This window comes from Gavialis gangeticus, unplaced genomic scaffold, assembly GCF_001723915.1.
Source record: "Gavialis gangeticus isolate Ggan-Ray unplaced genomic scaffold, GavGan_comp1, whole genome shotgun sequence".
Taxonomy (NCBI): domain Eukaryota; kingdom Metazoa; phylum Chordata; order Crocodylia; family Gavialidae; genus Gavialis; species Gavialis gangeticus.
This window is the reverse complement of record NW_017729033.1, coordinates 103,741,832-103,757,458: the sequence shown is the minus strand read 5'-3', so window position 1 is coordinate 103,757,458 and position 15,627 is coordinate 103,741,832. Positions and strand designations below refer to the sequence as shown.

Below are 15,627 nucleotides of genomic sequence, written 5' to 3'. Positions count from 1 at the left end.
TGTGTGATCTTGGATGCAAAATCTTTTATCACTGTTGACTGAAGACAGTAGATAACCTCCAGACGCACAACATTGTGATGCCTTGCTTTGGGGCAGTGGTTCTCAACCTTTTTAAACTCAAGGCACCCCTTAGAAAAGGCCATTCTTAGTTTTCACTTTCTTTTTGATAAAAAAAAGTAAGAAGACAGCAGTTTTCGTGCGTGTGTGCGTGCGCAAGGTGCGCGTGCCCAGGCCGCCTCAGCCCCGGGGCGGGGCGGCGGCGTGGTTCGGGCGCTGGGCGCTAGAGGCGCTGCGCAGCACACAGGCCGGGCGCGGCGCGGCCATCGTGGAAAGGGGGGGCGGCGGCGATGGAGGGCGAGAGCACGTCGGCGCTGCTCTCGGGCTTCGTGTTCGGTGCGCTCGCCTTCCAGCACCTCAACGCCGGCTCGGACACGGTGAGACCTGCCCCCGCTGTACGCGTCTCCACGCGGGGGGCTGGGGCCTGGGCCTGGGCCTGGGCCTAGGCGTCCCCGAGGCGCTGGGTGGAGGTTGCCCTCCCACTGTCTATGCCGGGCGCGCGCGGTGTGCGTGGGAGGGGTGAGACGGGTCCCGGCCCCCTTAGTACTGGTTTCGTGTCAGCCCTGGAAGTCCGCCCCTCCCCCAGTTGCAGTTTAACAGCCGCGGCCTCCCGCGCGGGGTGGGGCCCGGGCTGCCAGTCTTGCCCACAGCGCTGCCGCCCGGCCGCTCCCTTCCCTTCTCTTCTTGCTGCTGCACGTGGCAGGGGGGTGTTTAAGCCTCCCTCAGAGGCACTGGGTGTTGGCTGCAGCAGCCAAGCCTAGGGAAGGTGCCTGGGCTGTGCCAGTGCTCCTGCTGGGGCCCAAGCCAGAGGTTCCTGGCTGGAGGCCGTTGCCCCTCTGCTCGGGGTCAGACCCAGCCTCATATTTGGGATGTGGAAGGAGTTTCACACTATGCTCAGACTGGCACAGGCTGCAGGGCTTTTGCCTTCCTCTGCGGCGTGGATGCGGCCCTCTGCCAGGAGTCCCTCAGGTGTACACCAACAGCATTTCATAGAAGCAGGGCATTGGCAGCCATGGGTCCCCTGCTTCACCCGTGGCAGGAGAGGGTGTTGTGCCAGGGCTGACAGTAGTCTTCTGTAGAGTTTAGATCAGATATCGGCAAAATACAGCCTGCGGGCCAGATTCATTCTGCTAAGGGGATTTGTCTAACCCATGGTGGGTCCCTCGGCCTGCTTGGCCTGGGCAGTGGAGTGTGCAGCTGGTCCCACTGGCCCCGGGTGTGCAGTAGAGCTGAGGCGCCATGGCCAGACTCACTTCCTAGCAGCCCCCACAGTGGCAGCTCCTGCCAGCCTCTGCCACTGGACCTAGCCCTGCTGCCCAGGCACCCCAGCCTGCTCACCCCACACCCACTGCCAGGGACAGTGGATGGAGTGTGTGGGTGGGGTCTCCATAGAGACTGGCCCAGGACCCATGTGGGCAGGACACACTGATGGGATACAGCTGTGAGCAGGCAGGGAGTGGCATCCAGGAGCAGGATGGGGGCAGAGAGGGCAGGGTTGGGATCAGGATTGGGGGCAGTGACAGCGTGGGGTCAGGGCCCAGGGCAAAGCCACAATCCACAGCGCACACGTCCCTGCAGTGGGCACTGGTTCCATGGGCGCAGGCATGCCAAGAACAGATCATGGCTCTACCCCAGGCCCCAGCCCCACTCCGTAACCACCCCCAATACTGATCCCAGCCTGGCCTGGACCAGTCTCCATGGAGACCTTGGAATTGCCTGGTGGCAACAGAGTGGGGCAGGCCCCAGACAGAGCCACTTAAGGAGTTGCTGTTTTGTGGGCGGGGGCTGAGCTGACCTGGCCTGTGACATTCACTAAAATTCCCTAAGTGGCCCTCCAGCCCAAATAATTGCCCACCCCTCATTTAGATTATGGATTAATTGTACAGGTTGGTTTAGAAAAAAGATAATCTTGCCTCAGGCAGAGGATTGGCGTAGAAATTCTCTTATCTAGATCAGTGGTTCCCAACCTTTTTTATACTGTGGACTGGCAAACATTTAAATTTACATATTTAAATTTAATTTTTACATGAGGATTGGATCCTGTTGGGGCATTGCAGCCATGGGCACCAGGGGACCCTGCAGGGCAGGGGACTGTGCAGGTGGTGGCCTGGGGGGATCGAGCTAGGGTCTCCCAGTAAGAAGGGGCTCCACTGCCTTCCCTAGGAGCAAGTAGCAGAGCTGACTCCCCGCACTCTTCCCCAGGCATTTCCCCGTCCACATGCCCCTCCTCCCAGCTGTGGGTAGGGCTGGGGGGTCCTGCCTTGCCAGGCGCAGGGCCTGGTACCTGCTATGCAGGCAGGACCTCGCCTCACCAGGCACAGCCATCACGGCAGGAGTGGGACGGGGCATACAAAGCCAGCTGCCTCTCTCCTGGGGCTGCCCCGCCACCTAGCTTTAACCCCGCACGTGACTGCTGGCGGCCCAGCAGCCAACCCTTCCATGCCGCAGCACAGTGATTGGGAACCTCTGACCTAGATTACAGGTAAACTTCTGTGTAGACTACTGATAAAAGAAGCAGGAACAGGTCTACAATCCAACCTTTTATTTGCTTGCACCTTAAAACAAGAAAACAAACTTTTATCCCAAAGTCTATCTGGCTACCCACAACAGCACAACATAGATCTCCTGTATACAGGCTGGGGAGGCTCAAGGTGAGAGGAGGGTGGCACGCAAATCGGCAGCAGGTCTTCTTGAATTTTCAGAGTTCTCCAAATTTCCCTCCAGCCCATGCCCAATATTTATAGATGTCTGGTTTTAATATTCTAATAAATGACCTCTGATTGGTTTTATTTAAATTTCTTTGTTTCACTGAAACTTTTGGAACTGGACTGAACCAGATCTTTTGTGGACTTGGAAGGTATCGATTATTTGGGATTTATATCCTTGGAAAAGAGGGGGAGGTTCTTACCTCCTTTCCTTCCCCATTGTGGAATGCTGTTTCTGGTTCTTCTTTACCTTACTTTATAGCCTTTTTGACAGGCTGTTTTTGTTTTTACTAATTGTCTAAATATTTTCACAAAAACAAATCTATTATAACAAAATAACATCTAATGCATTTGGTTACATGAATCACTACTACTACTTGAAGATAAAGCTATGATATAGCGTATATGGATTATTTAATGTATTTAATTCTTTTGCCTCCTTTTAGGCCTTGTAGTTTAAGTGTGTTTGGTGATTTCCTGTCCGTGCTGACCAGCTTAGTTGTCATGGCTGCAAAGGTTCACACTCCTGTTACTCAGAAACAGGCTTTGGACCTTCTGCTTAACAGCACTTCTGCAGCATAGCCTAGGCCCCCTGAAAATGGCCAAGGCTGGCAACAAGGGGTTGACAGTGTTTTTGGGCAGAGTGCCAAAAACGCCTACAGTCTTGACCCCTAAGATGTTACCATGTTGAAAGTGGATGGCAGGGGAGCCACAAGAGTCCGGATCCTTGTGGCAGCACAGCCCTGGTCCCTTCCTTGTTCTCCATCTCTAGGCACACATGTCAAACAAAATTCCTTCACATGCCATGCTCTGGCATGCATGCCAGGGTGGTTGCTTACCCCTGGACTAGATGACCTGTAGAGGAGAGTTAAAAACACCCTGACAGATGTAGCAGAAAGGGAGGGCAGAGCAACCAGCAAAGCCCAGAAGCCAAGGAACACCCATAGAGGAACATATGCCTAAATTGGACCGACCAGTGGCTGTCCAACCTCTTCGTGAACTCCTCCCATGTTGCAGTATTTTGCATGTTTTAAAATTGTCAAAGGGGTTATGAACTAGGTTCTAATTGCAGTACTTTTTGTCTTGTTTGCAACATCAAAGACCCCCTCCAACTTGCTTCATACAAGCAGACTGCCCTCCTTACATGGAGCTGAGTTGGCTTAAATGAGGATCAGCACAGGGGAAGGAGTTTGTCTATGCATACATATTTTCAGGCTCTGATTACTCATCTGGAAGCAGAGTTGGCACTATTGGAAAACAATTTGTGGTGCCTGTATGATTTAAAGTTTAAACTACACTTTAAATCTACTTTTTAAACTGTGGTTATAAACATCAGGACTTGGATGCAATTCTAGCTGTCCTTTATGCATTCAGTTTAGTTTTAAACTTTTCTGAAGACAAGACCTTTTGTGCTAAAAGGTCTACTCTGTTACAATGTGGTGTAGAATTTAAGTACATTGTTGCGAAAGATGTAAGGGTGCCTGTAGATCTGCAGCAAGGCTGCTCCAATGCACTGTAATTACAGAGCATCAGAGCAGGTTAATCAAGTCGCCTGGGGCATGGTAATTACCGCGGTCCAGCAGACTCCAGCATCACGTGCATCAGTGTCGCTGCACTGAAAAATGGCAGCAGGGATGCTTTAACTAAAGCTCATTTGACAAGCTTCAGTTCAAGTGCCCCCACCACGGTTTTTCAGCATGGGAACACTGATACACATGATGTTCTGGGCACTTTGATTAGAGCAGCTCTTGAAGCCACTCTAATTAAAGTGCCCCCACTCCCAAAGCACATCTGTAAACCTCTAACTGATTTTATCACTAAGCCACAATGCATATACATGTGGATATACATGATGTAAATTATTTTCTGTTTCTGCATCAGAGACATGGGTTTTCTGGAATATTTTGAATTGGAACATTTTCCAATGCCCTAAACAGAGTATGATCTGATTTAGCATGTTTATTTGACTTGTATTTAGAAAACAAAACTAAAAAAGTACCCCCATGTTAATTTTATGTCCCAATAGCCACAAGTATGTGAACTGAAATATTTGATTAGGGAAAAAAATTAAATACAGCACGCTTGATGTGGTTTAAATGTTATATTCAAACAAATTCAAAGCTTTACATGGAAAGAAAATTATTTTTATTGGGATGCTTTTAAAAATATAAAGACAATATACAATAGCATGTACTTCCGTTACATTGTTTGTTTAAATTTAAGAAAAAAAAAAAACAAAGTTACTGAAAGCTGTTGACACTAATTTTAGCACACCCAAAGAACTGTGTATGATATACCGTGGTTGTCCTTTCATCTACTTCAGCAGAGTTTAACACTCTTCCACTGTGGTCATTGCAGCACCTCCAGTTTCACTGTCACTATCTGTAGAATCACTTTCACTAATTAGTTCCATTTCAGAATCAGATTGAGGCAAATCTGATTCAGACCTACTTGAACCATATTCTCTTTTGTTAAAGGATGGTTTTACCAATGAGTCTAGGGGGCAAGGGCAACTTATCGTCACACTGCATCTTCTTTACTAGCTGTGGTTCTGACTGATTCTCCAAAAGCAAGAGATTTTGAGAAATAGAAACAAGCTTAACAGTGCATTCATTTGGTATTGATTTGACCTGCACAGCCAATCAAGTGAATTCATATCTTGATTTTTTTATTTGGATTATTATGTGAGTGTATTTACCCTCCTGTTTACAAATCAATTAAAGATATATGTACTCTCTCACGTACTTCCTAGGGATAATCACCTGAAAAACATTCGTTACAACTTTGAAACTGCCAAGCTTGCCTAATATTGTACTGGCATCCATTCATTGTTACTAATGAATTTTATGAAACAATTAATTTTTAGAAATGGAAAATGTCCCACAGAAAAATAAAACACTGGAAAATTTTCCACCCAACATCTCTGTTCTGCATAAGATTTTGAGGAATAATTATTAAGAGATGGCTCAACCTTTTGGTCCAAGGCTGACAGGCAGTCATCAGACTAAGTCCATGTCCCATTGAACTCCCCCGCCCCCATTCTGACAAGTGAAGAGATTCTGAGAAGAGATCTCAAATCATTTTTTTACATAATAGTATGTTTAAAAACAAAATGCTAAAAACAATTAAAAACCTATTTCTTTCATTGTTTTGCTGGTAAAATGTTCCATTTGCATCTGTTCCATCTTTTGTTCTCCCTGTCCCTCATTTTTATATATAGTCTGCTGAACTAAAGGGGAAGTAGCAGAAACATTTTGGGGCCATTTTTCCACTCTGCAGCATTTTCTCACATACTTTAACTCCACAATTCTGGCATTAAATGATGGAGAAATTGTGTGTCCCGTTAAAGCAAGGAACAGGTGCAGAAGAACAAAAATGTAAAATATTTGTTTAAATATTAAAATACCTTGCTCCCATAATTAATTTTCCAGAGGACATAGCAAAACAATGAAGACACTATTTTCTAATGCAGTTTTCCTTTGTTCTCTCTCTCCTTTCAAAGGAAGGTTTCCTTCTTGGGGATGTGAAAGGTGAAGCTAAGAACAGCATTACTGACTCTCAGATGGATGATGTTGAAGTTGTTTATACAATTGGTTAGTCTTTTTATTTCCAGTATTTAAGTTCCTAAACTGGAGTTTCAGGCTGGCAATTTTATAGAATTTATTACAGCATGATATTTAAATGTGGCATTAATAATCTGGTGTGCTGATGGTTGTTTTTTTAACTTTCGGAAATTTACAAACATTTTAAAAACAAAACATTTTCTCTAACAGCTTGGATTTGGAAACAAAAGTACGTATGTAAAATTCTTTGAATCTCTTTTCTACACCAGATAGCTAAAAGCAAATGTTGGACCTTGTACCTTTTCTTCCTTAGGTGTATTACTTAGCTACTCTTGGTCCAAATTCACCTTGGAGAAAATTAGCATAACTCTAAATTCACTGAGGTTTAAGTCTTTTTTCTCCATATGTAAAATGTGGATGGTATTACCTTATACAAGAGTAGTGTGAGGATTAATTTGTGTCTTAAAGCTGGAAAGTATCGTGCGAGAATCAAAAGCTAGTTATGTTGTTGTTGACAAACTTTCAGATTTTTCATTTTGGGCATTAAAATGGGGGGAAGCATGTTATATTTCAGACCAACCTTTGAGAGACACATATGAGAGGCCTTTGAGAGGCATTGATTCTTTAAAATGCCTTACAAAAAAGCAAAATTGCTATTGTGAGACAGTGCATGGGCCCACACACAAACACATGCAGGTGGAAGAGAGTTTACCCTACAGCAGTGGTGCCCAAACTTTTGGCCCTGCAGGCTGGATGAGTGGTGTAGGGTGGGTTCATGGTTTAGATTCACTCCATGGACGCAATCTGGCATGCATGGGGCCAGGACTCAATCCCACACGCAGTGGATTAGGCCCCAGTCCCACAAGTCATAGTCCAGCCATGGCCACATGCTGGATTAGGCCCACCGCCCCTACCCCAATCCCGTGTGCTCTCAATCAGGCCCACAATCCTGGCTGCAGCCTAGCCCTGTTTGTGCTGGATTGGGCCTCTCTGCCCTAGCCTTGCATGTGCCAAACCCTGCCCTGGGTCTCTTTTATGCCTTGAGTTTAGTCCTGCACATGCCAGACTGGGCCCCTCTACCCTGGCAAAGGTGAGTATTTTACATTTACAACTGAATTAATTGAGTGTGTTGTCATATTGGTTTCTTTGGGCAGTGGCATACTCTTCAACAATCTCCTTTGAAAGGTCTTGCTCCTAAAGCCATAACCTACCCCTATTGGTCATCAGCTTCAGTGCTTCAGAAGAACCTTGATGTTATGCAAGGTTATAGTCCCAGAGAGAAAAACATGGTGTGTCGCATAGCCAGGATCACTTTTATAAACTATAAAAATCAGGAGGCATGTTCCAGATATATATCTGAAACATGCCTACATTATTGTGGGTACTACAGTACTATAATCAGTGTTTTCCTTTTGTGTGTCAAATATATTCTTGAAAAGAAATTTAAATTGTAAGATTTTGATGCTGAGTAAAGAAACGGAAAAAACTTTACCATTGAACATTACCAATCCTTTGCTCTTCTCCTGAAAACTGTTGCATGAGGGTAGACATTTGTATCTGTAGTTCGCAAGTTCTGAGATTTAACAAAAAGATAAGGAGCAATTTGATTACATCTTTTTAGCCTTACTTTTGTACTCCAAAAGGGTTGGGGGAGGAAGCAACTATGAGTCTTGCTTAGCACAACAGAAAAAAATAACCAGTTTGTAATTATGCACATTTAGACTGTCTATTTCTAGTTTTGGAAAAAAACCAAATATTATTTTTAAAGATCTTTCTCCTTGCCAGTATAAATAAATATGGGACTATTCAGTTAAAAAATGATGAATTTTTGACTGGTTACATCTTTGGAAAGTTTGGCTATGAGTATGGTCTATATAGAATATATGTAGAATGTATGTACTGAACATGTGGCCCCAGATTAACATTTTGTTTTCTTTGCAGATATACAAAAGCATATTCCATGCTATCAGCTTTTCAGGTGAATAGCTTTTAAAATATGTGCAAAATTAAGATCATGGTTTTCATTGGCAGTTAAGCTCTAGTTTGATGCCATATCAGCACCTCAGAATTACCAATACAAATAAATTATATCTCCCTCATATAGTATTGTATTTTATGTACTTTTTTTAGCTGTATATCTGTATCCATTTGTAAATCGATATACCACATGTATTAGTGTATGGCAGAATCCTGGTTAGCACTCTTTACATAACTGAAACTCACTGGCTGCATCTACATGAGGTGTTTACTTTGCTGTAGCAGTCCTGATCATTTGCTTGGGTAGATTGTGTGCTGAAGTCTGTGCTACCATTACCTCAGCGATTCATATCCATCCTAGACTGGGTATTTCTACACACTCTGCAGTCACATCTGCCATTGCAGTATAAATACATCTTAGTTTTATTAACCTTGTCTGTTCAGATAAAACAAGACAACTGTTAAGTTGTTTTGGAAAGTATTTGTGCTAGAGCAATAGTCTTTTGCTTTCTAATGTCTTCTAATTATCTCTTCTAGCTTTTACAGCTCTGCAGGTGATCTGAATGAGGCCGCACTAAAGAAAATGTTATCAGGCTGCGAAAAGGTATTCTTTTTGAAAGGTATCCATTCCCAGGGGCTAATTTAGGGTATTGTGCTTACACTAGGAAGCTATGATGCTGAATCACATTTAGTTACCTGTCATTCTGTAGCTTCACACCATTTACTTATTCTGTTGTTATACATATTTTGTCATTTTTCCTTGCAAAATGAAGGGATAGGCCATACTCACTTCTTTCCTTTCTACTATTTTTGTAAATTTTTCTCATCTCCCAAGTATGCTGTGTAAGTGATCCTGTAAAACCACCTGGTTTCATCTCTATAAAATCTGCAGTGTGCTTCAGTTTAAATAGTTCACTTGAGATGCAAGCAGTTGGTTTTCATGTTTAAGTGCTTTGTAGAACAGGAATGGGACTACTGGAGAGATGCACACTGCACATATGTACATTACTAATGGGTTCTAATGCTGTCTTTGTGTGCTCAGCCTCTTCTAAATCTTCCCTACCTTTCCATATAGTGAGGTTATTCTAGAAAGCAATATCACTGAAGATAAATCTCTCTTTTTCCCCACTACCCAGAATGTGATCGGCTGGTACAAATTCAGACGTAATACAGACCAGACAATGACATTCCGAGAGAGAATTCTTCACAGGAATTTACAGTCAAAGTTGTCAAATCAGGGTCTTGTGTTTCTTTTACTAACTTCCAGTGTCACTACAGAAAGCTGTTCCACTTACAGATTAGAACATGCTTTGCATAGACCGCAAGAGGGGTAAGTATCTCTGAGCTGCTTAGTCTCTATGGTTTTAGTAGAGCACAATGACATGTGACGTGCTATGATTTGTTTGATGCTATTTGTCATTCTAGTAATTCTGGTCAGAACTACTATTTTCAGTGTCAAGACTGACTAGTTTACATAAGATACCTGTTGATTTTCTTTCACAAAAATATAATCTTCAAGTAAGCTAGATACAGCTAGAAAAACAAATCTAGAAATAATCTTTTATACAAGGGGTGTTAGATGCAGCTCCCAATGCTGCGCATGGGTTTCAGTGACCCACAGGCAGCATGCAGGGTGTGCCAGATGGCCCCCCACACAGCATCCATTCCAGCTCAAGTCCTGGAGCAGCAAAGCCCTGCAGCTCTGCTGTTCTAGGACTGCCCTGCATGTGACAGCCACTCCAGCACACACTCCAGAGTAGCAGAGCAGCTGCTGCATGCAGCACATCCCCATAGCAGTAGCTCCAGAGCCATGCAACACAGCCCTGGAGCAGCCAGACCAGGACTGGGCCATAGGCAAAACCCACTCTATCAAATCCAGGACACGCACTGAATCTGGAATGCAGGGCCAGTCTGTGGGTCCAACCTGGCCCCTGGACTGGCCCTTGAGTTCAACATCCCTGCTTTAGGTGTATATTTTCTTCCTTTTAAAATTAAAAGAAGGAATTCCATCCAAGTAATTTATTTATCTTATTTCTTTCACTTGTATTTCTCCCCATCCCGCAAACCCTTGACTACATTCACCCTTCTCTGCTTCAAGTTTTCCAGTATTTGTCACATCAGGTGACCTAGTAAATCTTTGCATTTCATCCCAAGTAGCACCTTTCTGAGGAGCTATAAAACAGGCACATACCAACATTTGCCAAAAACTGCTTTTCAACTTTGACAAAGCTGCCCATGATATGGGCAAGGAGGAGTGCATGATGGTGGTTATATTAATTGAATTGTTCTTAATTTATGTTCTATAATATCAGGTTATTTATATCGGGAATACTTTCTACAGGCTGGGCAATTCAATATATTAATCATAACAACATCTGGGTATCTTACTAGGGGCGCACCAATAATTAACCAGCCATATCAGCTGATGCCAATACAATAACCAATATTTAGTAATATTTTAAACTACTGACATAAACCTTTTTTTGTTTTACATTTAACACACACATATACGCCTCCTGCCTGCTCTGTCCCTCAGTGAGGAAGGTGGTGAAAACCTTATTCCTAGGCACATCACCCCCTTCACCCTTGGCTACTACCTGCAGCCCTACTCCCCACACAGGCCATGCAACTGTCCTGGGCAGGCAGGGTGGACCTTCGTGTGGACAGTGGTGCCAGGTGCATTTGGAACCCCAGAGCATACCACTGCCTCAGTGCCAAGTCCCGCAGCTGCTAGGGAGAAGTCACTTTTGCGAAGGCACCTAGTGCCCAGTGGAGTGGAACATTCCTCACACCTTACCCTGCCTGCACAGGGCCCAGCACTATGGCAGCCCCAGCACTCAGGCCTTTGCTGCGTGTACAAGCATCGCAACGGCAGTGGCAGCAGCCACTGGTAACGGTCCCTTTGTTGCTGAGCGCAGCACCCTGTGACTGCTCCCGTATGCCCCCTCGCCCTCATCACTGGGACCTGTAGTCTGCCACAGGCTCAGGCTGGTGAGGGGGCATGGGGACTAGACTATGCTCACCAGGGTCCTCCAGGCACACAGCCATAATTATCAGCTACAGTGACCAAAAAAACCCACTAGCCAATAAAGTTGTTTCTCCTTTTATCCGTGCCAATCCAACCAATATATCAGTGCACCCCTATATCTTATCTAGCTTGCTCAAGCTAGCATGAAAGTGCCTACCAGTTTTTTTATGTTGCACTTTACCAAATAGAGGGATGTCAAAATTAAAATAATTATATACTTGTATAATTATTTGATAAATATTGGAATTCGATACCATGTAGCAGCAATACACAAAATGATAAAAACCCCTCCACTTGAATTGGTCATAAGTTTTCATTCATCATGTGAAATAAGTTTCAGATCTTTATATTTGGAAAGCAGCAGGAAGGCAAACATCATGGGGAGCAAGCAGCCTGATCCCTGTACCTTGTTCTCCCCTCCCCAGCACATACCTGTCTACTGGCTACTTGCCCCCTCTGTATCCCTGTGCTGCCTTTCCTGGCTGATCTGGGTATAGGAGGAGCCCCAGCAGTACACAGGTTCTTTTTTCCAGCATCTGCTTCCTGTCCAGACACTCCCAGTTAGAGTAGTACAACACCTAGCTGACAGGTATGGTGGGGAGCCCCAGAGCTCATTCCTGCAGCATATGGCAGGAGTGGGTCAGGTAAAGTTGTGGTGGAAGGCAGGTTCCATCTTTACTGCCTGGCTCCCCTCTGAAGTCCTCTTATTAAGACCTGTTGTTGTGCGCTTACAAAGAGAGGGGAAAAAAATCTATGCAAGAGGATACTAAAAAAAGATTCAGTTCCTGTTTTTGTATCACTTTCCCGCTGAACAAAGCTAAGTATGCTACTTATGGTTGTACTGTCTGTGAGAATTGTTAATAAAATAGAATTTTGCATCTGCATCTAATTTATACTACTGACTTCTGGAACTCATCATGATAACGTTAACATCTCTGCTTTTTATTAAAAAGTTTGTTTCAGAAAGTTCCACTAGTGGTAACCAACTTAGGTATGGCAGAACAGCAAGGTTACAGAACAGTGGCAGGTTCCTGTATTTCTGCTGGCTTTGGCAGAGCAGTAAGAAAACACAGGTAGGAATATACACTTCTTCATACTGGGTGTTTGTTTTCTAATGATACCCTGCAGATTTCAATCACTAAAATTCTGGCAGAGAAGAAACACTTAAATTAGTTTCAGAATAAAACCACAGTGGGGGCAGGGAGGAAGAGATCACCTATATTACATTTACCTACAGTGCCTCATTTGATAAATACCAGCAAGTAACCATCATAACTAAAAGGCTTAGTACTTAATATTGTGTACCAAAGACATTATATAGTCTAGCTTAGTGTTTCTCAACCCGTGGGTTGTGACCCAAAAGCGAGTCGCAAGAATATTTCAAAGTCGCAAGTGGCAGAAAAATGTACAACAGCATGGGTTTCCCCTTGCAGGCTGGCAGCATTCCAGCCTGCAAGGGGCTGCTTGGAGTGTGGCCAGCATGCAGCCAGGCAGAGTCACGGGAGTAGCCTTAGGAGCCGGATGAAGGTAAGTGTTTGGGGAGCAGGGGTTAGAGGGCTAAGGTTTGGGGGCTGTCTGGGGTATGGGGGGAGGAAGTGTGTACTCCACACACAACCACTCTCTGCCCCAGCCTGGCAGCAGGTGCCAGGCAAGTGCAGGGCTCCACCAAGCCCAAAAGGCTGCAGCATCACCTGCCTCTGGCCTGAGCCCTAGCCCCTCACTGCAGCAGCTTGGCTGTGGGGCTGCAGCAGGGGCCTGTCCCCCCAGTGGCTGTGAATAGTGCTGAGCTGCGCTGCCTCAGTGCTTTCTAGTGATGGGGACTTGGCTGCCCAGGCAAACACCACCCCTGTTGGCTGTACTGAGGCCAGCTCAGGTGGGCAGCTCATCATAGGACCCTGCCTCCCACCCATCAGCTAGGCTCCAATTAACACTCAATAGCTCCAGTTCACACACAGTAGTGTCCAGCCCAGGGTGTGCTCCAGGGGCCCACTCATCACCTTCCCCTGATGGCTGCAGCTCTGATTCTGTGCCAGCGGAGGCCCCCCTCTCCCCCATCACCAGCTGCTTTGCGTCACTAGCTATGGCCCTGAGGGTGTCTCCAGCAGCCTAGAGCAGTGAGTCCCAGCCAGGGGATAAATGAGGTATGAGAAGATGAGCAGATTAACTAAACAAAAACGCGCAGGCTATGGCTTCTTCCAGGGCTGTGCCCCTTTTCAAGCAGCTAGACTGGCATCTATAGTTACAGGGCCGCATAGCCTTGAGTCTGGAAAGGTGTTAGTCTGAAGTCAAGCAGAAGGCAGCATGGATTAACACCTCATATACACACTGTGCATGGTGTATACATAGAAGTGCACCAGTACATCAGTTCATATCCTACTGGCACCAATAAAAGGAAAACTGACATTATTGGCAATTGGCTGTTTCTGCTGATGTCACCAATAAGTGCTGTGTGCATGCACACAGCCACAGCATGCATGTGGCCAGGAGAGCAGCCTCCAGCCAGTTAATTTATTGGGAAGGGGGCAGATTGAGGCCCCCATGGTGAGGGAGTGGGACAGGGCACAAGACAGTGCTGGTGACTCAACCAGGGTGTGCGGGTGGGTAGCCCCCCACCACCACCACCATCTGTGCATAGGGTGAGCTGCCTGCTGAATGCTTAGGTCCAGGGCTGTTCTGGAATAACCACTTCTGATTTATTCCATTTGTGAACAGGATCATTCCAGAATAAGTGTGCCTTATGCAATTAACTCAGTGAATAAGACCATGTACACAAAAGACTAAAAAGCTTGGCATTTACATGGGAGTGAAAACTATTCCATTCATTGGAAAGCTAATGTAGGAGAACATTTGCATTATCCTACTCACTCTCTACCCAAAAAACATACAGTCTTTGAGTCCAAATATAGTTTATCCAGCAGCAAAATAAAAACCCTGATCTACCACTGCCTTGATCTAAAGTGTTTTGATGATTACAGATTCAGTTAGAGCAACATGCTGTATCTTACGTAAGAATTCACACTCAATCTCCTGGTGCACATACGTAGTTAAGCTTACTGTTTAATTACAGGTTTCCATCGCTTTATGTGGGTTCTGTATGTGCAAATTCACTCTTATGTGATGACCCTTTTAATACCAAAAATTCATTATATGTGAAGTAAATTCACTTTTATGCAATTGGTGTGGTGGAAGCCTCCAATCAGCTGCTCTGCAGTGCATAGTGGGAGTGACCCACACCAAAATATATTCTGTGTGGATCTGTGTTTTGCACTTGTTGTCTGCAACGTTTCTGTAGTTGGTAGCATTATGGCAGCATTATGATAGTACCCTGCGCTTGTGTACTGTCTGCTGTGGGAAAGTACCAAAACATCTTGTAAAAGTGGTAGAAATGGGTCTGGGGGTCAGTACAATCAAGATCTTGGAACATATCCCTATGTGTTACATTGTACAGTGGGTTCCCTTTATGCAAATTTGAGTTATGGGCCATTTTCCAGGAACACATGTACTGCATGAAGTGAGGGAAGCCTGTATACATTATAGTTGCAAATAATACACCTTAGGCTCCTCTGTCTAAAGGTCAGATTTTTTTTATGAAGATGGGTCCCTAAAAGAGGTTCAGAAGATTAATGAAATGTATGCTACTCTTCAGGAAGAACTGAAGGTAAGTCATTAAACCACAAAAAAAAAAAAAAAAAAATCTGTTGTCTGGTTTACATTATGTGGTACTAGAAAAAAGTGCTCAAATGGGATTGGATTTTCCTTTTTGCAGAAATAACTTTACAGTAGTCTGGCAGCCCAAAGCTGTTAGATTTAAACATAAAATTGCACCCTGTTGTATTGTGACTAAGCGTAAAATGGTCTGATGTAAATGAGTAATAATAATACTCATTTACAGTCTGACCTGGACAGGTTACAGGGTTGGGCAGATGAGAACAAGATGGGTTTCAACACTGACAAGGTGCAAGGTACTGCACCTGGGGGGGAAGAACCAGCAGCATACCTACAGGCTGGGGAACTCCCTTCTCATCAGTGCAGAGGCAGAAAAGGATCTTGGAGTCGCTATAGATTCCAAAATGAACATGGGCTGCCAGTGTGGGGATGCAGTCAGGAAGGCTAACCACACCTTGTCATGCATCCACAGATGCATCATGAGCCGGTCCAAGGAGGTGATCCTCCCCCTCTATGCGACGCTGGTCAGGCTGCAGCTGGAATACTGCATCCAGTTCTGGGCACCGCACTTCAGGAAGGATGTGGACAACATGGAAAGGGTCCAGAGGAGGGCCACTTGCATGATCTGGGG

General features: G+C 45.0%; 1 protein-coding gene across 2 annotated transcripts in view; it reads left to right on the top strand.

Moving 5' to 3' along the window:
* The first annotated feature begins 301 nt into the window (after nt 1-301).
* FAM175A (family with sequence similarity 175 member A) overlaps nt 302-15,627 on the top strand; it is a 25,323-nt gene continuing 9,997 nt past the window's right edge. The window contains exons 1-7 of one of the 2 annotated variants that reach the window (XM_019525950.1): nt 302-434; nt 6,265-6,355; nt 8,267-8,303; nt 8,840-8,906; nt 9,439-9,632; nt 12,284-12,403; nt 14,904-14,988. In XM_019525950.1, the coding sequence (XP_019381495.1) occupies nt 348-434; nt 6,265-6,355; nt 8,267-8,303; nt 8,840-8,906; nt 9,439-9,632; nt 12,284-12,403; nt 14,904-14,988 (681 nt within the window). In that variant the 5' untranslated portion in view covers nt 302-347. The remainder of the gene's footprint in view (nt 435-6,264; nt 6,356-8,266; nt 8,304-8,839; nt 8,907-9,438; nt 9,633-12,283; nt 12,404-14,903; nt 14,989-15,627) is intronic. The other variant, XM_019525951.1, reaches the window with a different exon arrangement.